This window comes from Genypterus blacodes, unplaced genomic scaffold (genome assembly GCF_046128005.1).
Source record: "Genypterus blacodes isolate CSIRO-AG114 ecotype Tasmania unplaced genomic scaffold, CSIRO-AGI_Gbla_v1 ptg000301l_1, whole genome shotgun sequence".
Taxonomy (NCBI): Eukaryota; Metazoa; Chordata; class Actinopteri; order Ophidiiformes; family Ophidiidae; genus Genypterus; species Genypterus blacodes.
In genome coordinates, this window is record NW_027467092.1 from 205,001 (window position 1) to 230,061 (window position 25,061).

Here is a 25,061-nt window from a genome sequence, read left to right on the forward strand (position 1 = left end):
CTCCTTTGTGACGCCCCCCCACCTCGGACAGCCGCTGATCTGAATGGAGGCTGATTCAGGCTGTCAGCCCGTCTGAGGCCAATAAATCACCCCCCGCCCCACACACACACACACGCACACACCGCCCCCCCATCTGCCTCTGTCAGCCGTCGTCACAGTGACAATCATTAACACTGCTGGGGGGGGGGGGGGGTCATGTATGTGCTGTCTGCTTGGTGTGTGTGAAGAGGAAGACTGGCAGAGGTTTGATGAAGCATGAGGCAAAGATTCATCAAACCTCCTCCAAGGCCAAACTTCTCTCACTTTGTCGCATAACAACCACAATGCATCTCTGTCTACATTTGACCTTCATCCTCTGACCCTTTGACCTTGTAAACCTCCTCATAGTAACATGAGTGATCTCTCTGTATGAGTGTAGCAGATCTGAATGTAGATCAATAATCAATCCAGTGATCAGTTCTGGATGCAGATCCATTCAGCCTGTCTGTCCTTCACTCAATCATCTCAGCTCCATGATGCTGCTGGTTGATGTTTGTAGCTCTGCTAGACACTCGGCTCTGCCTGGAGACATAGAGCTCCTATCTGAAGAGGACTGAGGGACCACCAGATCCTGATCCTACTGATCCAGGTCCTACTGATCCAGGTCCTACTGATCCAGGTCCTACTGATCCAGGTCCTACTGATCCAGGTCCTACTGATCCAGGTCCTAATCCTCCTTTAGATCTATTCTTATTGCAACAATATTGTTTGTTGGCCCAAGGAAACAAACACCAGACAGACATCTGTCATTAACTTTTTGAGTTATCTTGCTAACACACACACGCACGCACGCACGCACGCACGCACGCACGCACGCACGCACGCACGCACGCACGCACGCACGCACGCACGCACGCACGCACGCACGCACGCATGCACGCACACACCTGGTTGTGTTAATGAGCTGTCATGTTATAAAGAGACTCCAGTCAGGCTGGATCAAAATGTCAGCAGGTCTCCAGCTGCTCTTTCATCCTGCTCCTTCTGCTTTGACTCACATCATCATCATCATCATCAGTGAGGGTGAAGATGTGACGTCACCTGAGCTCAGCTCTCTGTAACCATTTCCATAAACCATAAATCAGAGAGTTCCTATTATAAATCCCACAGCTAATGCAACACACACACCATTAATCATCCTCATAATCAATCCTCTGCATGCCCCCAACACACACACACATGCACACACACACTCACACAGTTCAGTACTTTTCAGTCAAACAGTTGGATGATGGTATGATTCTCCACAGCGACAGGACGACGCTTAGCCCTGAACGAACCCCAATAGATGCTGGTGTGTGTGTGTGTGTGTGTGTGTGTGTGTGTGTCTGGGTGTCAGAATTAATGAGACCAGGTTTGGTTCATTTGCCTCTGATTTACGATGAGCTTCTGTATCTGCAGCCTGCAGCGCTGCTCCACTCTTTAATAATGGGAAATGAACACATTAATCACCCTGCAGCGCTCACACACACACTGAGCAGGCAGCACAAGATCCAATCTGCAGCACAGCACTGCACACACACACACACAGGATCAGCCTATTTTCAGTGTAAAGCCTTATATCTACATGCTGGAAGGAAAAATGACCTGTCTGATTGGATATGATTTAACATCCTAAAACACAGAGTGTGTGTGTGTGAGAGAGCGAGAGATAGAGAGGCAGAGAGACAGAGAGAGAGAGAGAGAGACAGAGAGGGACAGAGAGAGAGAGAGAGAGACAGAGAGAGACAGAGAGAGAGAGACAGAGGCTGCTCATTCTGTGTGATCTCTCTCCACTTATTACTCAGTCAGCTGTGGTCGCCACTGCAAACTTCTGTTGACTAAGCGCTGCCCACGCTGGGTCGCGGGCCACAGGCTGGGTCGCGGGCCACAGGCTGGGCCACCTTTTCACCACATTCACCAATCAGGAGCAAGGGAACACAACTCCTAATAAGATTCATCAAAACAACCAGCTGCTCTTTGAGCTGTGATATCTCTTAATATAAACAACCCCATACAACCCAGACTGTCCACTGAGGGGCGCTGTAGCACTGGACAATAGAAAGGGGGTAAGATACTGTCCTGCAGAAGAAAAACAGACTATATGGCAGCATGATTCATCCTAACCTATTTGTAGGGGCGGAGCCTATAGTAGGACGAGAGGTCTTCAAAGTAGAACTGACAAACAAACACAACACACACACAGTCCAGACGCCTCCATCATGTGACCATGACAGCATCCAAAGCACTGGTCATGGACACGCACACACACACACACACACACACACACACACACACACACTAAAGAATGAAAGCAGATGTCGTGTTTTATTGTTGTGTGTTGTGTGAAGTGGTGACTTAATCTGAGCAAAATCATGTCAATGTGTAACAGTCATCCATATAACGCTGCATATACTGTATGTGAGGCAGAGCTGCGATCAGTCCTTATGAGTAGCTTATATATGCACGCCCCCTGCTAGCTGAAATGATAAGTGACACCTCCTGGCTGCACGGCTAGACAGCGGCATCTACTGGAAGGATGGCAGAACTACTTCGATACCCACAACAAACAGCGAGCAAACACATTTTATTTTATTTCAAAGCGTCTGTGTTCTGTATAATCATGCACCTATAACCTTAAGGTTTCATACCTGCGAAGAGTTTGCTATGACGTCATTGTTTATTATGTTTTGTTGTATGAAATGTTTTGCATTTGAAGGAAAAGGAGGCAAAGGGGATTGGAAAATAATACATCGGTCTCTACTTCAGTCCAGCAGGTGGCGGTCATGCGCCCTAAAGTTGGCCAAGAACACAAACAGCAGAAGAAGAGAAGCTGCTTCTCACTTGGACAGGAGGACCGAGGGGCCGCACGCGCGTGTGCGGGGCAGAAACCACGCAAATCTGGAACCCGCCAACAATCCCGCAGAATGAGCGCGAGCACCATGTGGCCTCTGATGCGCACCCGCGACGAGGTACAATGGACGCGTCCGCACGAGCGAGCACACAGCACATGCTAACGTTAGCCTAGCTCCTCTGTCTGTGTTTAGAAATGACGCTTTGATGAATTATGACAACTAAACTTCAGCTGAAGCTTCAGTGTCGTTAGTTTGACTTCAGATGTTCACTTCTGCCAGGCGGCGCGTCGGCGTTCATTTGGCTTAGACGCTGCAGAGAAAGTTTGTTGTGTTGCTAAATAATGAGCGTCTAAGTAAATTACATGTACGTACATGTACACATATGTACACAGGACACATGTTAGTGTGTTATGATTAGGACACATGTTAGTTTGTCATGATGAGGAGTGAACATGGAGTGAACCTGTACCTTGTGTGTGTTTCTGGTTCAAGCTGACTTGTGTCCTTCTCTTCCAGACCAACAGTCTGGAGGAGTCCCACAGGACGCCCGGCAGCCCCAGTGTGTCCTCCTGCAGCACCGCTGAGTCCTTGTTGGACACTAAGGTGGTGGGCGGTCCCTCAGCCCGCGTCCCTTTTCACCGGCGACACTCTGTCTCGTTCCCCAGCCAGAGTGAGTTCAGCGGCGCTCTGAAAGCCTCCGAGTCCTCAGCGCTGCTCGGCAGCAACAAGGAGAACCGTTTCCGCCAGCGTTCCTGCTCGGAGGTGGGGGAGGGGCTGCGGCCCGGCGATCAGCTGTGCCCGGGTGGGAGCGGTCAGGTCAACTCCAGCCGCTATAAGACGGAGCTGTGCCGGCCCTTCGAGGAAAACGGCGCCTGTAAGTACGGAGATAAGTGCCAGTTCGCTCACGGCATGCACGAGGTGCGGAGCCTGAGCCGCCACCCCAAGTATAAAACCGAGCTGTGCCGCACCTTCCACAGCGTGGGCTTCTGCCCGTACGGCCCGCGCTGCCACTTCATACACAACGCCGAGGAGCGCTGTGGCCCCCCCCCTCCACTGTCGGCCTTCAACAAGCCCGAGCGCCCGCGGCTGCAGCACAGCTTGAGCTTCGCCGGGTTCCCGAGCTCGGGAAGCCCGCGGGACAGCCCCACTTCGGTCACGCCCCCAGCCGTGTTCTCCGCCGACCCATTCGCCCGCTCGGGCCTGTTTGGTCCCGGTCTGGGCCTCCCGCCTGTGTTGGAGCCTCGGGGCCCGGCCCCGTTTTTCCAGAGCAGCCCCCGCTTCTTCCAGTCGCCGTCGGAGAGTCCGGCCAGCCCCCAGGACTCCCTGTCGGACCAGGAGGGCTCCCAAAGCGGCTCCCAAAGCAGCTCCGAGTCCTCCCTCCTGGAGGCTTCACGACGCCTCCCCATCTTCAGCACGCTCTCCATCTCTGATAATTAAGCGAAGAGGAAGGGGAAGAATCCTCTGCCACCTTCATCTCCTGCCTCTTGGCCCAGTTTACAGGAGAAATGGAAGTTCTGTGCTTCGTCACAGCCACTGAGCCCAATCAGAAAACAAGAACCCCCCCATCAAGACCCCTACTGCAGGGAAAGAAGAGGTGTGGCCTCTTGTTGTGAATCATGAGGAAGAGTGGGCAGAGCGGAGTCTTCGTCAGTGCCAGTGTGAGTGTTGTTGAAAAGTGGTTTTATATTAATCAGGGATCACAGCAGACCCCCCCCCCCCCCCCCCCTTCATCTGGTGCCTTCAAACCAAGCAGCTGACTGCTCTCTGCTTGGTCCCACGCGCTCATAGAGACTCTGAGCGGTCGTCTGCACGTTTTCTCTCCACCTCATCATCAGCCTTCCTCTGTTTGTGTCCCGTTGTTCTCTGCTGGTCCGTTGGTGTTCTGTGCCTTAATGTGGTGTCACCTCAGTTTGACTTCCCAGCATTCCTTGTGTTTCTGCACTGAGGTGAGCAGCCAAACTGCAGCCCTGTCTCTCCTGCAGGTGTGTCTGCTTTATTTTGTTCCACGCTGCACTTTGGAGTTTCCCGGTGCCCTCGACGTGCAATATCCTTATATCATCTTTATTATTATTCTTATTTATTGTTTTCCCAAGATAATGAGATCATTGTTTTCTTTTCCAAAGAAAGCAGAAAGCATTTTCCTGATAGCAGAACTCTTGGCTGTGGCACACTGATGTGTGTGTGTGTGTGTGTGTGTGTGTTGTTCTGTATGGAGGCATTAAGTTATTTCAGCCTGATCAGAAATGCGACGCTGATCAATACATCACTGCTCTTCTGCCATTGATGAAGGATGAGACGCCATGACCAGGCTGCAGAATGAATCCAAAGAAAACTCGGTGTGTTTTCTGGAGATGGCAAGAAAACAATCTTGTTATTTCTGGAACACCTTGAAGAATGATGCAATTCCACGCCGTCTCTCTGCTTGTGTACCCGTGACCCCTGTGTCCCGCTGACCCCGTGTGACCTTTGTGACCCATGTGACCTCTGTGACCCCTCACACCAGCGTTGATTCCACCTCGTTTGTTGGGGTTCGTTCTCAGTGAAGGTTTTTCTTGTCACTGCTTATTTAACTTAACAAAATGTATTTATTGGTGATCTTAAGCATTTTTATTTTGTATTTATCTGAAGAATGAAATAGTTGAATTAGTTTTCATTTATGTTAAAATTGTGATCTTCTGTATTAATCACAAGCTTGAGCGAACGTTTTAGTTTCCTCTTCTCTGACTGTGAGGTTTAAGCACTCTTCATCGCTGTGGTGAATCAGATGTTGGTATTTATTTGGGTGCACCTTCAGGTTCTGCACGTTCCAAACTGGAAGCAGCAGGCGGCTGTGCGTTGATGTTCAGGGTCCTTCTGTCAGACGAGCGTGCGAAGAGCTTCAGGGTCTGGATGCTGCTCTGCCTGCCGCTCTGCCTGTTGCGCTCAGGCTTCTTCATTCTTCTTCTTGCACATGTTTAGAACTTTGGAGAATTAATTGGGTCATTTTTCAGCCTCCCCAAGTTTGGACGTTACATCAAATGATGGAATGTCCCTCAGGGTGATCCTGCATGCAGAGCCTCTGACCCCTGACCCCATTGTGTGCAGGCCTGTAGTCCCTGCTGCAGTCTGATGGACGCCGTCCTCGCTGTCCCACTGATGTCTCTGAATCAGCGTTTGAAGCTCTTATTCTGAAATGACAAAGGAAGTGCGCACCTGTTCTGTAATGTCACACACATTTGAGCACTTTTAGTCGTCCAAGTCGATGACAGAAAGTATTTTAACCACTTAACTATGAAGTGCCTATAAAAACATTCCAGGTTTCCAAATGTTGTGCCTTCATATTTTTGTAAACGGAGTTTGTGTTGAAGGTGAACAGGATTGAAACAAACTGAATGTATTCTAGCAGCCATTGTTGCTGTTCACTACAGTAATTACTTTGTTCACTCATGTTTTGTAATACGATGACATTTAAGATACAATAAAACTCATGTTTCTTTAGCCTGTTTCAACATGTGTCATTTCATTTCATTTCCACATGGCCTCCAGATGTGTCTGACCCTGACCCTCTGACCCTCAATGGCCCAATGAATCCAGTTGTGTTGGAAATTAAAAGATTGCGATGAGATGACACAAAGAACAAACATGTAATTTTAATAAATCCTCAGCCTGTGAGTGTGTCCGTGTCTGTGGGTGTGCTTGTCACAGTATGTGTGCGAGTGTCTGTGCGCAAGCAAAGAGGAAACCACCCAAAATGTCATTGTTGAGAGCAGACCTCTCCTAAACGCTCCAGGCTATGGCAACGGGTCATGGCAACGCACTGACCTATGACCCCGTCCCCTGTGGTCACAGAGCTGTTGTTCTTGTGAGTTCAACCTGTTGCACCTTCAGTTGCTGTTTGTTATCTTTTTTAAATGTTTGTTTTATGGATGTTAAATCATGTGTTTTGTAATGTAAATCTACTTTCCTGTTCATTACATCAGTGCCACTGTACATTTCCAAAATGAAATAAGATTTACAAAAGAAAGACATTTTAATTTTCTGACTGCCATTGAAACCAAGCTGAACAGTCTGGAAACATAAACTTAAAAGGGGAATATGAAAAACTGAATTTATAAACATCTGACCCAAATGTTCCAGAGAGACTCCATACATTTACATCACAAATATAATACATAAAGCTTGAGCAGCAAAATAGAGCCACGGATCAAATGACCCTGAAACAGTTCAGTCATATAAATATTAATGCAAAAACGCAACAAAATTATTACTAACGTGCTTGAAAACCAGCAAGAGCATAAATCAAGTCTCACTTCTCCTCCTGAGGTTTCTTCCGTGTTTCCTCTCGTTAAAGGCTGTAGGTTGTTGACTATCCCCTTACATTTATTAATTTGTTTATTTGTTTACATTTTTTATATATAGTTATTTAGTTATTTAGTTAGTTAGTTATTTAGTTAGTTAGTTAGTTAGTTAGTTAGTTAGTTAATTAGTTAGTTAGTCAGTCAGACAGTCAGTCTCCGCTCTAGAGGAAGGCGGCTACGTCACTCTTGTCTCGTCCAATCAGCGCGCTCCATGTGCCACGCGCAGGGTCACGGGTTCGGAGGGAGAAAGGAAGATGGCGGCCGGTAAACGGAGTTGAAGGCTAAGCTGAAGCTAAAGTATCTTTTTGTGTACGTCATGGCGCTACTCTACGGTTTACTGTGGCGGCTGCTGCTCCTTCTGCTCCACGTCAATAGAGCGCTCCTCTCCTGTCTCCGCTCTCGGCTGCGGAGCCTGAAGACCCGGCTGTGGGAGCGAGCAGTGGCCGCTCTGCTCCTCCCGGTAACTCTGAATAAACTCAACCACCCCGAGCCCCGCGACCAGCGGCCCGGGAGCCGCTGCGCCAGGCGCCGGTCGCGGGGTCTCACTGACGGACCGTTTTTGGAGAAGCTGCCGGTCCACATCAGCCTGCTGGTGACCGAAGAAGAGCTGAGCTACGCGGACACAGCCAGGCTGGTGGTGTGGTGCATGAATGTGGGCATCGCATACGTCAGCGTGTACGACAGCCACGGTAAAGGACAATTTATCCGCCATTAGGCTCAGAAGAGTCACCCGCCAGGTAGCGCAGTCACATAGCTAGCTCAGGCTCAGTGTGTCAGGCTCAGTCTGCGAGGCTCAGTCTCAGTGTGTCAGGCTCAGTCTCAGTCTCAATGTGTCAGTCTCAGTGTACGAGGCTCAGTCTCGGTGTGCGAGGCTCAGTCTGTGTGTCAGTCTCAGTGTGTCATGCTTAGTCTGCGAGGCTCAGTCTCAGTGTGTCATTCTCAGTGTGCAAGGCTCAGTCTCAATGTGTCAGTCTCAGTGTGCGATGCTCAGTCTCAGTGTGTCGGTCTCTGTCACTCTGTGTCACATTCTCTATGTGTGTCAGGCTCAGTCTGCGAGGCTTAGTCTCAGTGTGTCAGTCTCGGTGTGCGAGGCCCAGTTTCAGTGTGTCAGGCTCCGTCCAATTGTGCAAGGCTCAGTCACAGCGTGTCAGTTTGTGAGGCTCAGTCTCGGGGCACGCCTTCAGTCTTTTTGTCCAGAGAGCTGTAAAGTTCTTCACTTTAGTTTAGTAGTTGGGTATTGAATCTGTTTGTGATGATTGATTTATCCATCAGGCATTTTCCAGAAAAACAACATCCGTCTGCTGGAGGAGATAGTGAGGCAGCAGCAGGACCTGCTGGGTGTGGAGGGATGCAAGTACAGCGTGGAGTTCCTCAGTAACGTAAACGACACGCAGCAGCACCACGGTAAGCACACGCATGACCAGCCTTACACACGCAACCAGAGCACTTAGTCTACAGTATTTATTCTCACCTGACAGAACCACCTGATGGACGTGTGTGTGTGTGTGTGTGTGTGTGTGTGTCAGTGCTGTCCTGCAGGCCCACCATCAAGGTCTTATCTCCATCAGATGGAAAGCAGAGCATCGTCCAGGCAGCCCAGCAGCTCTGTCGCTCAGTGGAGAACAAGCAGAGGAGCGCCAAAGACATCAGCGTCTCCTTGCTGGACACACTGCTCAGAGGTGTGTGTGTGTGTGTGTGTGTGTGTGTGTGTGTGTGTGTGTGTGTGTGTGTGTGTGTGTGTGTGTGTGTGTGTGTGTGTGTGTGTGTGTGTGTGTGTGTGTGTGTGTGTGTGTGTGTGTGTGTGTGTGTGAGTGAAAAACCTGTATGATGATGTGAGTTGTGTGTGTGCTTGTTTCAGAGTCAAAGAATATTCCAGATCCAGATTTGGTTCTGAAGTTCGGTCCAGTTGACAGCACGCTGGGCTTCCTGCCGTGGCACATCAGACTCACAGAGTTCATGTAAGCTCCGATGTATTACGCACAGATTCATATCATACCTGTACATACAATACAAACACATAAGGTCCTTTGCTAAACGTTAAAGGAAACCAGAATAATTACTTTTAAATGAAAGAGTTTGATTAAAATGTGATGATCATTATGAACTGATGGAGCTGTAACGACATGATGAGCCACATGGGGGCGCTGTGGTGAAATGCGATTACCCGGCTAATAATGCTGTATTTATGCACAACACAAAAAAGTCCTAGAATCAATCAAACTGGGCCAATCCCTGGTGTGGATGCTGTCACCATGGTAACCTGACCTTTAATGTAAATGTTCACACATCAAAGTGATGACGTGACACATGGCTGAACATGGCTGCTGCATGTCTTTGTCCTGCTGTGTCCTCAGCTCCCTGGCGTCCCACAGAGACGTGTCCTATGAGGACATGCTGGACGCTCTGCAGAAGTTCAACACTTGTGAACAGCGGCTTGGCCACTGATGGACAGGGAGGAGTTGCCCGCTGGTCACCGTGACAACAAACTGTTTAGAAAAACAAGAGACTGCAGCCTGCCAGCTCACTTCCTGTCACCACAATAAAACTGGAAGATCAGAAGGAAACACCTGACAGAGCAGCTCGTGTCCAGTCTGAGCCTCTGTCTCCTCTTCATCACTCAGCTGACAGCTGAGGCCTCAGAGAAGCTCAGACCTTCACCTAGACACAGACAAGGAGCAGAGGGCTGAGGAGACAGCAGAGGACAATGTGGTAATGAGTGTAAATATATGAAGTGTGTGTGTGTGTGTGTGTGTGTGTGTGTGTGTGTGTGTGTGTGTGTGTGTGTGTGTGTGTGTGTGTGTGTGTGTGTGTGTGTGTGTGTGTGTGTGTGTGTGTGTGTGTGTGTGTGTGTGTGTGTGTGTGTGTGTGAGTGAATAAACAGTGTCCCCGCTCACAGGTGTCCCCTCTTGTCCCTTGCTGTCCTGCGGCTGCTCTCTTTACTTCTTTGTCATAAATCCAATAGAATCATGGAGCCTCCAGGTCTCTGATAGAGAAATGAGCCTCATCATGTTCTACTAAGAGCATTCAGTCAAACATGAATCAGCTCAATGTTAGCTCAGCTGATGATGGTTACCATAGTAACTATAGGCTGTGTTTGAGCTGTAACTTCTCTCTTAAACTAAACACACCATGCTTCTGGAAACATCTGTCACCTCTAACCACGACATCAGACCTGATGTCCTATGTAACCATGGAGACACAACGTCTGTTTGTTACAGATTGACAAGAACAAATGATTGACAAATTACATTTTTGCACTGAAAAAACATTTGAAACCTCAGCCATCATCATTACATTAATGTAATTACATTACATTAATGTAATTACATTACATTACATTAATGTAATGTAATTACATTACATTACATTTACATTACGATCATTTGGCAGACGCTTTTATCCAAAGCGACTTACATTACATTATATTACCACCCTTCGCAGAGGGGGGAGCAATTGAGGGTTCGGTGCCTTGCTCAGGGGCACCTCGGCAGGGACTCGAACCGGCAACCCTCCGGTTCTGAAGCGGAAGCTCTACCCACTCGACTACTGCCTCCCTTATCATCATCATCATCAGTCCTGATCCTGCAAGTCAAACCCCAGAGCTGCTTGTCATCTATGACATCATCGTATGATGACGCCACTGCTCAGACTCAGACTCTGGGCCATTGTGGAGCTGAAGACCTCTCTGCTCCTAGAGGGGTCACTGAACTCCTGCAGGCCATCTATCCACTGTGACAGATCTTCATCCATACATTGTGACAGGTCTCGCTGAGCTTTCCACAGATGTACGTCAGCAGCTCCACTCTCCTCCATCGTAGTCCTCATAGAGTTAAAGTGCCAGCAGGTATCAGCAGAACTTTGTCCAGCTGAATGCTGCTGAGACCAAAGAGATGGTGAGTGACACCAGCGCCACCAACTGACATCATGACATCGTGGATCTGCATGTTGGACAGATGGAAATGACATCATCTCATGAGAGCTTATAAACAGAGGAGGATCAAAGTTCCACCACATTGATTTATGGCTGCAAAACAGAGCAACAGTGGACTTCCACCCGTCGGGGCAGAGCGTCTGTGCCCGGCCGTGGAGTCCTTCGTGTCTTTCTTCAGCCAAGTGCAGGTGGAGAAGCTGGAGGCCGGTAAGATGGACTGCACCACGTTAACTCTGCTGACCGACTTGGTGAAGGAGCTGATCCTTGCCGTGTCCGACTCCATCGTCCGGCCCGTCGTTAAGCAGAGCGTCCGCGCTCTGGGGAAGCCCGCGTCCGTTTCTGAGCAGAGCGTCCACATCAGTCTGGGAAGCTCCATTTCTGAGGCTTTCTGTCAAGTCTTCCGCCTGGACGACGTAGAAGACACGGAGAGCTGCGAGAAGCTGACCGAGCTGATCAGCAAGGAGGCGGCGCAGACTGTGAACACCGGGCTGTCCCGGGACTCCCCGAGCTACTCTGCGCTCATCCAGAGCAGCTCCCTGGACGACTTCCAGCACCAGGTGGCGTACGCCGCTCGCCTCGTGAACAGCTGCTTCACAAAGCTGAAGGCTCAACGCCGCCACCTGCCGGCCTGTTTCAGCTGCAAGAGAGCAGAGTCAGAGGCGTCCACCCGGGAGCGGGCGGGGTCAACCCTGGAGGCGTCGGCCCAGGAGCGGGCGGGGTCAACCCTGGAGGCGTCGGCCCAGGAGCGGGCGGGGTCAACCCTGGAGGCGTCGGCCCAGGAGCGGGCGGGGTCAACCCTGGAGGCGTCGGCCCAGGAGCGGGCGGGGTCAACCCTGGAGGCGTCGGCCCAGGAGCGGGCGGGGTCACCGCTGGAGGCGTCGGCCCAGGAGCGGGAGGGGTCGGCGCCGGCGGGCCCCACAGCCGTCCAGGGTGTGCTGAGAGTCATGGAGACGTGTGCCGGTCACATCAGTCTTGAGGACATCAAACCGGACGACGTGGATCCTCTGCCCTCGCCCGACTTTAACGCAGAGCTCCGCCACTTGGCCACGTTGTTTGTTGAGAACGCGAACGTAAGTGAGCGCCAACAGGCCGTGCCGTCGCTGAAGGAGGGCGACAGGAAGAAGCTGAAGGCCCTCTTCACCAGGTGTTACGCCAGAGAGTGCGTCCCCCGCATGCTGGCACAGCTGAAGAAGCACCGACCGACTCCCTGTGAGGAACCGGCTCTCAGAAAAACCACCTTCATAATGGTTCAGTCCCGTCATCCCCAGAGCCACGCGGGCATCGGGACGTACGCCGACCAGCTGGTGGAGCTGATGTTGGCCGAGGAGGCCGGACCGACAGCCGAGGGTCAGAAAGGTGAGTCGAGGACTCGGTGGATCGGTTTGGGCCAAAGACTCAGCGACGCCCTCTTTGGTCACATCTTGGGTCAAGAGCCGTCCCCCCTGACCGTGATCAGGAACCCTGACGTCCCCATCCTGGACGCGGTGGACAGGTTTCACATCATGTCGTTTCTTGAGGTGAAGTTTTTCACTCAGCTGGTCAGGGTCTTCATGAGGACCATGGCCTCCAGGCTGGAGTCCTGCGTATTGAACACCATGGACGTCCGAGGGACAGAGACCCACGGGCTGACCCAACCGCCCGTGGCGGAGGTCGACGACCACGCCATTGACCTGTGTGAGCTCACGGAGGACGAGCCGACGGCTCCGCGCGTGGACTCAAAGACGCCGGAGACGTGGCGCGTGGACTCAAAGACGCCTGAGACGTGGCACAGAAACGTCTCAGAGACGCACAGAGACTCAAACGCGTGGCGCTCTCCAGCTTACGGTCGGCTGGTCACTAAGGTGCTCACGGGTCTGTTGATGCACGTGGCCGTAGCCAACATCAAGTACATCATACTGACCTCCGCCTTCGTGACCAAGACGGTCTGTCGTCTGTCCCAACAGGCGTTAGAGACCATCAGCGTGGTTTCGGTCGTGCACAAGGACAAGACGGTCAACAAGATCTCCAAGGCTCTGTTCAAGACTCTGTGCAGGGAGTTCGACTCGGCCACGGCGGTGCTGGCTCACATCCTCACTGAAGATCCCATTTTCGACAGCATTGTGGTCACCAAGTTGAGACGACAGCTGAACCCGTCTCAGCCTTTCTTTATTATGCTGCTACAAACATTCTTCTGCATCTCAGTGGACATTATGGAGCTTTCCTACCCCATCTCAACATCCTGCTCACAGTTTGACACGCCGCACTCACACTCAGCACACAGAGCATCAGCTACTCAATAAAAACCTTCAAGCAGCTTCTTCATGGCCTAACAGCTATGAGGTCCAGACCTCAGTCACTATTTCAGTGAAAAATAAAAATTGGTGATATAACTATGAAGTGTGTGTGTGTGTGTGTGTGTGTGTGTGTGTGTGTGTGTGTGTGTGTGTGTGTGTGTGTGTGAGAGACAGACAGACAGAAGATCAGCATCAGGCCTCTGACTCTTGTTTATCAATAAAGCTGCACTTTGAATAAAAAGAGACTTTTTCATTTCAGTGACTCAATGTGCAGAGAGACACAAGGAGGAAATGATGTCATCGTCTCTAGAAATCTCAGGGAAGCTTTGGAGCCTCTCAGTGTGAGTAAGGGTCAGTGCCACCCCTGGCCATCCCTTGGGGCGCCATTGCTTACAGCAGCGCAATCACAGCTGCATTTCCACCTTAACTCGCGGCGCCACATTTCCACCTTAAACCCAGCAGGGAGCAGGGAGGCTCCGCCGGCTCGCTGCCTGCCGCTCCGCTCTGCTGCCCGGCACGATGCGCGGCTGCTGAGCCGCCATGATCTCCACCGTGGAAAGCGGCCCGGCAGGCAGCCGCAGCCCGGAGAGGAGTCTGTACCAGCGGGCAAGGAGGCTCCTGAGCAGGTGAGGAGGAGGAGGAGGAGGAGGAGGAGGCTTTGGTTTAACCAACGAATACACATGGAAAGAGAACCGCTACTGTGACGTCATGTTACACCGCTGTATGCTACTTTCATCTTCATCAAAGTCTTCATCCTCACACACACGTTATACCGTTCCTCTTGTTTGGCGGCGTGCAGCGTGCTGCAGAGATGTGCGTGTGCGTGTGCGTGTGTGACGCTGTTGTTATTGACGCTGTAATGAATTCCACAGAATGAATGAATGTTGACTGCAGATCAACAGAACCAAGCAGGTTTACATCCTAACATACAGTATCAAACAGTATATCACCATGGAAACACAAATGTTCTCATGAGGTTCTACTCACTTAAAGCGGCACAATTGCTAGTGAATCAATGATCCTGCTGAATAACTGTGACCTCTGCAGGGACCTGCTGGTGACCCTGGTCCTGGGTCAGGTCTTGTCCTTGTTAATCTGTGGTGTTGCTCTGACCAGCAAATATCTGACTGATGACTTCCACGCCAACACGCCGCTTTTCCAGAGCTTCCTCAACTACGTCCTGTTGTTCCTGGTGTACACCACCACACTGGCCGTCAGACAAGGTCAGACAGCGACCTGTGTGTGTGTGTGTGTGTGTGAGAGAGAGAGAGAGAGAGTGAGGGAGTCATAGCGTTCTTCATTTATATCTCCTCACTTTTTCAGGTATCACCCTCTTTGCGCTTTTCTATCTAAAGTGATGTCAGATGTATGAATTGTATGCAGTGTGTGTGTGTGTGTGGTTATGTGTGCTTGTTTTGACCTCATTTTGTCATTCAGCATCAAACACAAAACATAGATTTCTCAGAAGAACATGTACTAGAATTCTGGTTCATTTTATTTTGTCTCAGGTGAGGAGAACCTGTTGGCCATTTTGAAGCGGCGCTGGTGGAAGTACATGATTCTGGGTGTGATCGACATAGAGGCCAACTTCCTGCTTCTTAAAGCTTATCAGTACACCACACTGTCCAGTGTGCAGGTCAGCGTCACAGCAGGAGGGACACACACACACACACACATATATACTATCAGTAGGAACCAGGTCATTTTACTCCAGATCAACATTATGTGATTATAAATCCATTTATTCAGCAGAGTGTAAAGGATTCAAACACTTTACTCACCTGAGGTCGTTCTCTTCAGAGTTCAGATTCATGCACGTAAGTGAAACTCTTCAGACTTAATGGAGGACTTAAGCTCCTCTCAAGCTCTCGACTCAGCACTAGAGCCAAAGGGCTGACTGAGAAGTTTACACACACCTGTCCAATAAAAAGTCATAACTATTGGTGTCTTGGCCGCAAATTCGATGACTTCAAATGCCGACGGTGTGCAGCTGAGGAGCTACTGAGACTCAGCCTCGGCCTCCTGGTCTTCTGTGTAATCGGGGCTCTTTTCCTATCTTACAGGTGTCCAGATTCCAGGCAGGTCCTTGTTTTAAAGGGACAGGAGTAACTTCCTCCCTGATCTTAAGACACAAGCAGCTCCTGATTCAGGCCCCCAGTGAACATGATGTCATGACTTATGGAGATTTTGAGAACAACAAAATCCTTTTAATTCGTTAATCGCAGTACAGAAAAATAATCTGAGTAGAAGTGTGTGTATGTGTGTGTGTGTGTGTGTGTGTGTGTGCTTGTTTCAGCTCTTGGACTGTTTCGTGGTCCCGGTGGTCCTGCTGTTGTCCTGGTTTTTCTTATTAATCCGGTATAAACCCGTCCACTTTGTCGCCATGGGGGTCTGCCTGCTGGGCGTCGGCTGCATGGTGGGAGCCGATATCCTGCTGGGACGCCAAGAAGGGCTAGGTGAGCAGGCACGCACGCGCACACACACACACACCCACAGAGGTTAACACTCACTGTGTGAATTACTACATTAGCAGATGATTGACAGGTGTAATTGTTGAACATGTGTTTGCACCCTGATGTAACAGGAAGTTCTGAATCCTCTTTGTTCCTGCATGCAGGAGAGCGGAAGCTGTTGGGGGATCTGCTGGTTCTGGCAGGAGCGACGCTGCATGGGATCTCCAGCGTGTGTGAGGAGCACATCGTGAAGAGCCTGAGCCGCGTGGAGTTCCTGGGCATGATGGGACTCTTTGGATCTTTCTTCAGTGGCATTCAGCTGTACGAGCAGCCAGCATGAACACACAGTTTGATTCATTAAAACCACTAAACAAATCAAACCATTGTGTTTGTTTCGTGCTACAGAGCCGTCATGGAACAGAAAGAGCTCCTGAGAGTCCACTGGGACTGGCAGATAGGTCTCACACACACACGCACGCACACACACACACACACGCACACACACACACACACACACACACACACACACACACACACACACACACACACACACACAGGTATACACACACATCTGTCACATCTGTCAACGTTGTGACTCTGTCTTTACATTGACCTTTGACCCTGTGCTTTGGACCAAAGCTCTCACATCTAAATGATCTCAAACAGCACACATGTAGAAAAATGAAGTGTTTGTTCCTGTGTGTGTGTGTATGTGTACCTGTGTGCGTGTGTCTCTGTGTGTGTGTGTGCTCTTGCAGGTCTCCTTTACGTTGGTTTCAGTGCCTTTATGTTCAGCCTGTACAGCTTCATGCCTGTGGTGATGAAGAGGACGAGTGCCACCTCCATCAGTCTGTCTGTGCTGACCTCTGACCTGTACGTCCTCTTCTGTGGCCTCTTCCTTTTTCACTACAAGGTAACACACACACACTCATTCACAGACTTGTAATGGCTCTAATACCCACATGTGTGTGGACAGTGTGCATATCTTCTAAACATGTAGAGCCACAATGTACATGTTTAACCTGTGTGTTTATTATTGATATAAAAGACATTTACATTTGCAATAATTAGCAGTTTTCCAGTGAAAGTCTGTTGTTTACCATGAATTTGTCTATAAACATTAGGAAAACACACTAAGGGTTAAACACCCCTATGGACTGAATGAAAGCAGATGTTTGGCACTTTTAGGGTTAAACTCTTGACCTCTCTCTGTTGCAGTTTTCGGGCCTCTATCTGTTGTCGTTCTTCATCATTATGTTGGGTCTGATCCTTTACTCCTCCTCCTCTACCTACGTAGCCCAGGACCCTCGGGTCTATAAACAGTTCAGGAACACAGCCCCCGCCCCCCCCCACCTCAGTCCACTGGAGCCCTCAGTCACCTACAGCAGCCTGAGCCATGAGCTGGGGGAGGAAGAGGAGGAGAGCAGAGGAAACATCTAACCAACCCAAACCTTTACACTCTGAGCTCATCCGACCAGTCAGCATCTCATATAGTACCTGGTGTGTCATAAATCATGAACATTCTCAGTGAAGATGGTTCAGTCCCTCAGTCAGATGGTTCAGTCCCTCAGTCAGATGGTTCAGTCCCTCAGTCAGATGGTTCAGTCCCTCAGTCAGATGGTTTAGTCCCTCAGTCAGATGGTTCAGTCCCTCAGTCAGATGGTTCAGTCCCTCAGTCAGATGCTTCAGTCCCTCAGTCAGATGGTTCAGTCCCTCAGTCAGATGGTTCAGTCTGTCTTGATCTCTCAGCAGAAACTAAAGTCAAACTCTCCAAACATGTATTAGAGTCTAACTTCAGCTCAGATGTGCTTACAGGAAGTTTCCTTTAGGTGTTAGTGTTTGTGTCTGTGTGACCTTTGACCTTAACTGGGGAAGTTCTGCTGGTTTCTATCAGCCTGGTCCAGAGGAGGGCTGAGCTGCAGCTCTGTTTACTGCTTTGCCTCTCTGTCAAGCTCTATAGTTCTGGTAAGAGGAGCTAGATGCTCTGCTGGAGGCTCCACAGAGCTCCTCCACCAGGGGGCGCCAGCTTTCATGGGGGAAAGGACAGTATTCTACACCTTCACATCCCTTCCATCAGCCCAGTGCTACAGCACCACTCAGTGGTCTGGTTTGTGGGCTTTAATTTTGTGTTTAAGTGTTTTAAAAATGCAGGCTTTTTGTTTTTATGTAATAAGGAGTGAAACTTCTACTTTGTGTTACCAGGCTGAAAAAATGCAACATGAATTTTAAGAAGGTGCAAATATTGATAAATGCTGATGTATAATGATGCAGATGCATTTGCACTGTAAACATGTAAACATTCTTCATGAATGTAGTATTTATTTCATTTCCTGCTTTTCTGCTTCATGGTATTGCAAGTTTAATTTTTTATTGTTTTTCTGGCTTTATGGTTGTGATTGTTTCCAATATATGTATTGTATATGTAAATAGAATACACAGACTCAAGTCCAGCCAGGAGTAATCAAGTAATAATAAAGTGCATTTCATTGTCAGATCCTGTGCCGGCATTTAACAGCTACAATGAAACGGATAGAATACAGATGTGGGTAAGAAATATCTGCTCGTGTGACCTCTGATCCCATCAAATGTCATTTCAGAGGAGCCCAGAAGAAGGTCTGTCAGACGACCCAGCAGTGAGGAGGTGAAGAACCTCTGACCCGCTGGTCTCTGTTAAAGGTTAGGGTTATGGGGTTAAAGGGTTAAAGTGGTATAGGGTTAAATGGTGTTTTTAGTGAGTTTTTGTAATGGAATATGCGAGTTCACTATTTTGTAACTTTGTCTTTGAACTAATGCAAAAATTATTACATTCATTTAATGTTAGTTTTCATTTGAATTTCCCATTGAAATTATTTCCCTTAAACATTTAAAATATATTTCAAATGAGTTTGTTTTGCAATTTGTACATTGCGCAACTTATTTCAGAGGGACAGATATGACGTCATTACTCTCCTTTATTTTACTGATACATTTTATTTGCGCTCCAATAAACTCCGGACGGACAATTTGTCAGTGCGATGCGAGCGCCGTCCTGTAGGGGGCAGCAGCAGTGAGTGAGTCAGGAGAAGAAGAAGAAGCGTTTGGCATCGTCCATTTTCTACAATCATCGTCCAGAGAGCTGAGAGACAAACATCATGGGCGCTGTGCTCGGTCTGTGCTCCATGGCGAGCTGGGTGAGTGTGGCGGCCTCTCGGGGGGGCAGGAGGAGAAGTCTTAGAGCAGGAGGAGAAGCTTGAGGACAGGAGGAAAAGCTTGATGCTTTAATGATAGATAGATGGAGAGACGCTGTCGGCCATGACTGCGCAAGAAAACAACAACAACAACAGGCCGAGGCCGAGCCTGACTGCGTCCGTGTTTTAATGTTTAATCTGAGTTTAATGTTTCATCTCAATATTCACCTGGCGGATAGTGAAGACTAGGAAAGCGCGCAGATCCGTTAGCATGGAGGCTCACCACTAGCCGCCTTTGTGTGTGTGTTTGTGTGTGTGTGTTTCTGTGTCTGTGTGTGTGTGTGTGTGTGTGAGAGAGAGAGAATATGTGTGAGAGTGTGTGAGAGTAAACAGTGAAACATGAGCGGCTGACGTCACTGCGACATTTAGCAACAACACCAAAACAGCGCTCAAATTCCGCTGACTGCGTCATACAGCAGGATTATATGATATATTTATATATTGATATATATATATAATTTAATGACATAACGACATATTAATATGACACTTAAATGTCAGCTGGAGAGCCGCAGGCATTAGATTGACGCCTTTCTTTGTGGTTTGTTGCTCTCCAGCGGAGGTCATGTCTGTGTAGAGACACTAGAGGGCGCCCCCCCGCTGCTTCTCCCTTGATACGCAGGCGAAAATCCCGAACGTCTCCACCCCCGCTCCGACAACAACATTGCCTAACATACCGCCGCATTCCAACAACACGGGCAGCAGGGCGACATTTGGGTCCCTCGGGGTTCTGAGGTCCCTGCTTGTTGATATGGACAACAGATTAGATGAGGTCGTGTTGTTTTGGATTGCTGCCAGTGGCGCCCCAGGCGGCCTATGTCGAAATTACTTAGTTGCTAAATGACTATGAAGCCTCCAGTTTGAATGTAAAGGTTGCATATTGTCTTACTAGGTCAAATAAAAAAAACCTAGATAACACAACACAAGCCTTTCTGTTAACGTGACCCTGTGTGTGTGTGTGTGTGTGTAGATCCCCTGCTTGTGTGGCAGCGCCCCCTGCCTGCTGTGTCGCTGCTGCCCCAGTGGAAACAACTCCACAGTGACGCGACTCATCTACGCCTTCTTCCTGCTGCTGGGCGTGGCTGTGGCCTGCATCATGCTGATGCCCGGCATGGAGGGACACCTGAAGAAGGTAAAGCAGCTTATTTGACTCACAAATGTCCACCAGGTGTTGGTCTAACTGTTTAGCGAGCCACATGTCAGGTGGTCGTCAGGTGGTCATGGTGTGTCTTTCCTGTAGATCCCAGGCTTCTGTGAAGGGGGGACGGGTTCATCCATTCCTGGTGTGGAGGGTCACGTGAACTGTGACGTTCTGGTGGGATATAAAGCCGTGTACCGCGTGTGCTTCGGCATGGCCATGTTCTTCCTGCTCTTCTCTCTGCTCATGATCAAAGTGAAGAGCAGCCAGGACCCTCGAGCAGCTGTGCACAACGGGTGAGCGGCTCTACGGCCAGCAGGGGGCAGCAGAACATTCACGTGATGAACCGTGTGTCCATGTCTTGAACCAACATGATTAGATTGAGATCAGCATGATGTTGCTGAGATGATGTCAGTGTGAGACGACGTCACTGAAGCTGTCCGTCACTTTCCATTGATCCCTTCTAGATTTTGGTTCTTTAAGTTTGCTGCAGCTGCTGCCATCACCATCGGCTCCTTCTTCATCACCGAGGGGCCCTTCACTGTGGGTAAGTGTTGTCCCTCATGTGGCAGCGCATGATAACAAACATTTCAGCCTCTTTATCCACTTAGTGATTAACTATTTACCTTTTTTACGACTCAATCAGAAATCTGTTCTGTTCCATTATTTTGATTTAAATATGAACTTTATTACTCAGTATTAGTGTAGAAGAAAGAATCCAGAGTGAGACCGAAGGAGCTTTGGTTGTGGTTGGTGACTGTGTGTGTGTCCTGTCTGTGCAGTCTGGTTCTATGTGGGAATGGCCGGAGCGTTCTGCTTCATCCTCATCCAGCTGGTGTTACTCATCGACTTCGCTCACTCCTGGAATGAGTCCTGGGTGGAGAAGATGGAGGAGGGAAACTCTCGCTGCTGGTATGCAGGTATGAAAACAGAAGTCAGCTGATCGCCCTGCATGACGTCGTTCTGCGTCTGAAGCAGGAGGAAGACGAGTCTCCGTCTGCTGAGTCGTGGCTTTGATAACATTTTTACAATCTTATTCAGTCTTATTAACGGGTTTGTGTTTTGTGTTTGCAGCTCTGCTGTCTGTTACCACGGTGAATTACGTGTTGTCGGCTGTGTCCCTGGTGCTCTTCTATGTTTACTACACACACTCTGAGGGCTGCACAGAGAACAAAGTCTTCATCAGCATCAACATGCTGCTCTGCATGGGCGCCTCCACCCTGTCCATCCTGCCTCACATCCAGGTGCCCCCCCCACACACACACACACACACACACACACACACACACACCACCAACCACATGGAAACATTCCGATCAAAGACGCACAAAATGTTGTCACAACTTGTAAAGTGTGTGTGTGTGTATGTGTGCTTGCATCTGTGTGTGTGTCTGTATGTGTGTGCGTGTCTTTGTGTGTGTGCAGGAGTCTCAGCCCCGCTCCGGCCTGCTCCAGTCCTCCCTGGTCACCCTGTACACCATGTATCTGACCTGGTCTGCCATGACCAATGAGCCTGGTAAGGTCACTTTCACCTGCTGGTCCAAATCCTTCAACAGTGTAAACGTCTCCTTTATAATCTGAACTCAAACTGAACATTCATCTTCCTCAGTTTAGGAGATAATCGTGGGTGTCCTTACACTAGGTCACCACTAGATGGTAGCAGAGTCTAGAGAACAAAAATGATGTTCAAATCTGTCTGTTACAGTGATTCACACACACACACACACAGTCATGAGTGTGTCATGTTGACTGATGAAGCTTGAAGTTTGGGTGTTTGCTGATGTTTCACAGACAGGAAGTGCAACCCGAGCCTGCTGGGCATCATCGGGCTGAACAGTACCACCGCAGGTCCGGACCAGGTGGTGCAGTGGTGGGACGCCCAGGGCATTGTGGGATTGATCCTCTTTCTCATGTGTGTCCTCTACTCCAGGTGAGGAAGAGGAAGGACACATAAAAATCAGTGAAAACAAATAAACTCAAGGAAAATGTAATCAAATTGTCAAACCAGTTTTCATGAAGACGTAAACCGATCCTCTGTTTGTCCGTTAGTATTCGTAACTCGTCCAACGCTCAGGTCAACAAGTTGACCCTGAGCAGCGACGAGTCGGCCCTGATGGAGGACGGCGCTCAGACTGACGGACAGGAGGACGGAGACGGAAGGAACCGAGCCGTGGACAACGAGAAGGACGGGGTGACCTACTCCTACTCCTTCTTCCACTTCATGATGTTCCTGGCTTCGCTCTACATCATGATGACCCTCACCAACTGGTACAGGTGAGACAGACGCCACGTCCTGCCGCCGTCCTCAGAGATGTGATTAAGAGTCAGGAACATTCTGTCCAACATCTGGTTAAGCATTGTTACCCTGAACTTTGAGTCACTAAGACGACCTGTGTGTTCTGTTATCGCCACAGCCCGGATTCAAACTATAAGGTGATGACGAGCAAGTGGCCGGCTGTGTGGGTGAAGATTTCATCCAGTTGGATCTGCATCGCCCTCTACGTGTGGACGCTGGTCGCTCCGCTAGTCCTGGTCAACAGAGACTTTGACTGAGAGGCGGCGTCATAGTAACGCAGGCTCCTGTCGTCATGGTGACCTGCTGTTGTAAATATATTGCTTGTTTTCCCGCTTGCATGCCTGTGACGTCGGCTGTACATTTGAGGCTCTGACACGTTACAAACAGAATCTGTTCCATCTAAATTACAGCCGAGGAAGTGATGAGCTGCTGACCCGTACATGAGCAAGGCAGGCCTGTTTTATTATGATTTGCACTGAATTGAGCTTAAATGTAAAAAGTGACTTGTGGATAACTTCTAGTTCTTAATGTGTAAACATTTTGAGTTTCTTTCCCTGTAACAAACTGAATAGAAACGTTAGTTTGGTGTTTTATTCCCTTAAAGCTCTCCTAAGAATGCAAACAGTGTTAAGATGTTAATGTGATGTTAAATGTTAAATAAAAATATTGGATATCAAACTCTTGTCAGCTTTTATTTTCCCATAAGCTCCTTGAGTAAATAACTTTAAAGAGCTTTATCCATCCTGAGACGTTTAAGCAAACAAGCTTCAACAACACAAACACAATCTCATCAAAAACTCAAAACCACTTCTACCTCTTACCACTTAACAATCATGATAAATAACTTGTTCACATTAGTAGATAATAATTGTAGTTATTCTTCAAAATGTGAAGTTTGTAGGAGTTTATTTTCTTTCTCACATCTCACAGGAATTACTGGAAAGTTTCCCTGAAACTGAGGAAAATCCAAGCAGTCAAATCACAAAATTGATGAACAACTCTTTGCTTTTTAATGATGGAAGTGTTGAGTTTTCCTTCTTTTCTCTCCAGAGCTGCACAGGAAGTCTTGATCCACATCCTATTTGTATTAGCAGCTTTACTCTAATAGCTCCGCTCCCTGATCCGGTCTCCAGGCTTTAAGCTGGCCGCTCTATGGGTGGAGTCTCAGGTGAGAAATAAAGAGTGATAGTGATGAAGTCCTAATCTAAACAAATCAAAGCTTTTTGAACAGTTGAGTAAATAAAAATGTGTTTTTCATTTGCAGTCTGATGGTTCAGAGTAAAAAGACGAAACCTATCACTCAACTCGTCCAAAAACAGTCGCTACACACTGTCATGTCCAGGCTTAGACTCCGCCCACCGGCCGGGAGGTGCAGGTCACTGAGACCCGGCCCCTTTGCTGCTGTCCATCACAGACTCCACAGTGATCGCTCAAAGCTTTAGACTCCGCCCATCAGCTGCTCATCTGGCTCCGCCTTCTGTTCAACAGGTAGGGAACCTGGAGACGCACACACACACACAAACACACTTAGGTTAACATTTCTGATGTAAGAAAAAGGCCCTTTAATATCGCATGAATCCTCACTAACTTGTGTCATTATTTTACGGTCTTTCTTGTCAGAGCCTAAATGCTGCAGTTTCCAGCCCGTTGCTATGGTTTTAGGTGGTGGACGAGGCTAAATGTTGGTTTACACTGAAAAAAACTGTTGCAGTTTTCTTAGTGCTTGGATGAAAGTGGATGATTTTCTGCTCATTTGGTGCTGAGCTGAGTCACGGAGCTCCAGAGCTGTAAGTGGACACCAGATATCTCCAGCAGGATACAAGTTAGAGAACAACGTGAGTGACCCAGTTCATGAGCTCAACATCAAGAGAATCACTTAGAGCGTTAAAGCTCTGGAGATCTGACCCGCCCGCTGACCTTGGGCTTCTCCAGGGTCGCCATCGGTGATGTCATCTGGAGGCCAGCGCAGCTCGCCGCTCTCCACCTCACCGCCATCATCCATCGGCTCGACCACAATGGAAGGAAGTCTCGTGGAACATTTGGGGAAATGTTGGATGGAATCTGGAAGAATCTGAGAGCAGAGAAACCGTTTCAGTGATGTTGCTGCGTTCTCACAGGGTCACAGGGTCACTGGGTCATTTTGTGCATTGTGATCCTTGGTGACTCTTTGGCTCTCCTGCTTGCTCACCTCTCAGTCTCCATGGTGACAGATGTAGCTGATGACAGCAAAGTCATGATAACCTTTCTCTCTACTATTTTGGAGGACTCTTGGTCCTTGTGGAGGTTTGAGTTGTCTGTGGGAATTCTTTAAATGAGGGTCAAACATACCTGGAAAGATATTCCTTCATCTCCAGAGGCTCCGCCCTCACAGGTGTTTATCAGCTCGGTCATCTCAGCTCGTTAGTGTGACAGGAAGCTGAGATGACAATATAAAAATCACTCAAACAACACACACACCATGAGCGGAGCTTTGATTGAACAGAAACCCAGGATACTGAACCCTAATCCTAATATTTAGTACTTATCTCTACTA

The 25,061-nt window shown here is 48.9% G+C and overlaps 4 protein-coding genes across 5 annotated transcripts; all 4 read left to right on the forward strand.

The window, feature by feature from the left end:
• Positions 1–2,793: 2,793 nt before the first annotated feature.
• On the forward strand, positions 2,794–6,350 carry zfp36l1b (zinc finger protein 36, C3H type-like 1b). 2 transcript variants are annotated; one of them, XR_012960569.1, is made up of 3 exons: positions 2,794–2,990; positions 3,390–5,401; positions 5,668–6,350. XR_012960569.1 is itself a non-coding variant. In XM_076137290.1 (2 exons), exons 1-2 carry the CDS (start codon positions 2,805–2,807, stop codon positions 4,308–4,310), a joined length of 1,107 nt encoding a protein of 368 aa, XP_075993405.1. In that variant the 5' UTR covers positions 2,794–2,804; the 3' UTR covers positions 4,311–6,350. The 2 variants fall into 2 exon arrangements, 1 of the variants encoding a protein (XP_075993405.1); XM_076137290.1 differs by having other exon boundaries at positions 3,390–6,350.
• A 1,075-nt stretch (positions 6,351–7,425) lies between these two features.
• On the forward strand, positions 7,426–10,103 carry nus1 (NUS1 dehydrodolichyl diphosphate synthase subunit). Its single transcript, XM_076137294.1, has 5 exons — positions 7,426–7,899; positions 8,483–8,614; positions 8,737–8,889; positions 9,069–9,168; positions 9,565–10,103. Exons 1-5 carry the CDS (start codon positions 7,527–7,529, stop codon positions 9,653–9,655), a joined length of 849 nt encoding a protein of 282 aa, XP_075993409.1. The 5' UTR covers positions 7,426–7,526; the 3' UTR covers positions 9,656–10,103.
• A 3,851-nt stretch (positions 10,104–13,954) lies between these two features.
• Positions 13,955–18,217, forward strand: slc35f1 (solute carrier family 35 member F1). Its single transcript, XM_076137285.1, has 8 exons — positions 13,955–14,040; positions 14,462–14,637; positions 14,923–15,050; positions 15,711–15,870; positions 16,032–16,188; positions 16,273–16,325; positions 16,626–16,780; positions 17,086–18,217. Exons 1-8 carry the CDS (start codon positions 13,955–13,957, stop codon positions 17,305–17,307), a joined length of 1,137 nt encoding a protein of 378 aa, XP_075993400.1. The 3' UTR covers positions 17,308–18,217.
• Positions 18,218–18,902: 685 nt separating this feature from the next.
• On the forward strand, positions 18,903–23,206 carry serinc1 (serine incorporator 1). The gene is made up of 10 exons (XM_076137257.1): positions 18,903–19,037; positions 20,065–20,226; positions 20,335–20,528; positions 20,700–20,779; positions 21,015–21,152; positions 21,307–21,476; positions 21,658–21,748; positions 22,024–22,162; positions 22,282–22,506; positions 22,647–23,206. The coding sequence occupies exons 1-10, from the start codon at positions 18,999–19,001 to the stop codon at positions 22,783–22,785; spliced, it is 1,377 nt and encodes a 458-aa protein (XP_075993372.1). The 5' UTR covers positions 18,903–18,998; the 3' UTR covers positions 22,786–23,206.
• The last annotated feature ends 1,855 nt before the right edge of the window (positions 23,207–25,061 follow it).

Coding starts and splice junctions, on each gene's coding strand:
- serinc1 (XM_076137257.1), top strand. CDS start 18,999: ATGGGCGCTGTGCTCGGTCTGTGCTCCATGGCGAGCTGG. Junction 20,529..20,699: donor CGAGCAGCTGTGCACAACGG/GTGAGCGGCTCT, acceptor GATCCCTTCTAG/ATTTTGGTTCTTTAAGTTTG. Junction 20,780..21,014: donor CGAGGGGCCCTTCACTGTGG/GTAAGTGTTGTC, acceptor CTGTCTGTGCAG/TCTGGTTCTATGTGGGAATG.
- zfp36l1b (XM_076137290.1), top strand. CDS start 2,805: ATGCGCCCTAAAGTTGGCCAAGAACACAAACAGCAGAAGAAGAGAAGC. Junction 2,991..3,389: donor TGATGCGCACCCGCGACGAG/GTACAATGGACG, acceptor CTTCTCTTCCAG/ACCAACAGTCTGGAGGAGTC.
- slc35f1 (XM_076137285.1), top strand. CDS start 13,955: ATGATCTCCACCGTGGAAAGCGGCCCGGCAGGCAGCCGCAGCCCGGAG. Junction 15,871..16,031: donor GGGACGCCAAGAAGGGCTAG/GTGAGCAGGCAC, acceptor TCCTGCATGCAG/GAGAGCGGAAGCTGTTGGGG. Junction 16,781..17,085: donor TCTTCCTTTTTCACTACAAG/GTAACACACACA, acceptor TCTCTGTTGCAG/TTTTCGGGCCTCTATCTGTT.
- nus1 (XM_076137294.1), top strand. CDS start 7,527: ATGGCGCTACTCTACGGTTTACTGTGGCGGCTGCTGCTCCTTCTGCTC. Junction 7,900..8,482: donor CAGCGTGTACGACAGCCACG/GTAAAGGACAAT, acceptor TTTATCCATCAG/GCATTTTCCAGAAAAACAAC. Junction 8,615..8,736: donor CGACACGCAGCAGCACCACG/GTAAGCACACGC, acceptor TGTGTGTGTCAG/TGCTGTCCTGCAGGCCCACC.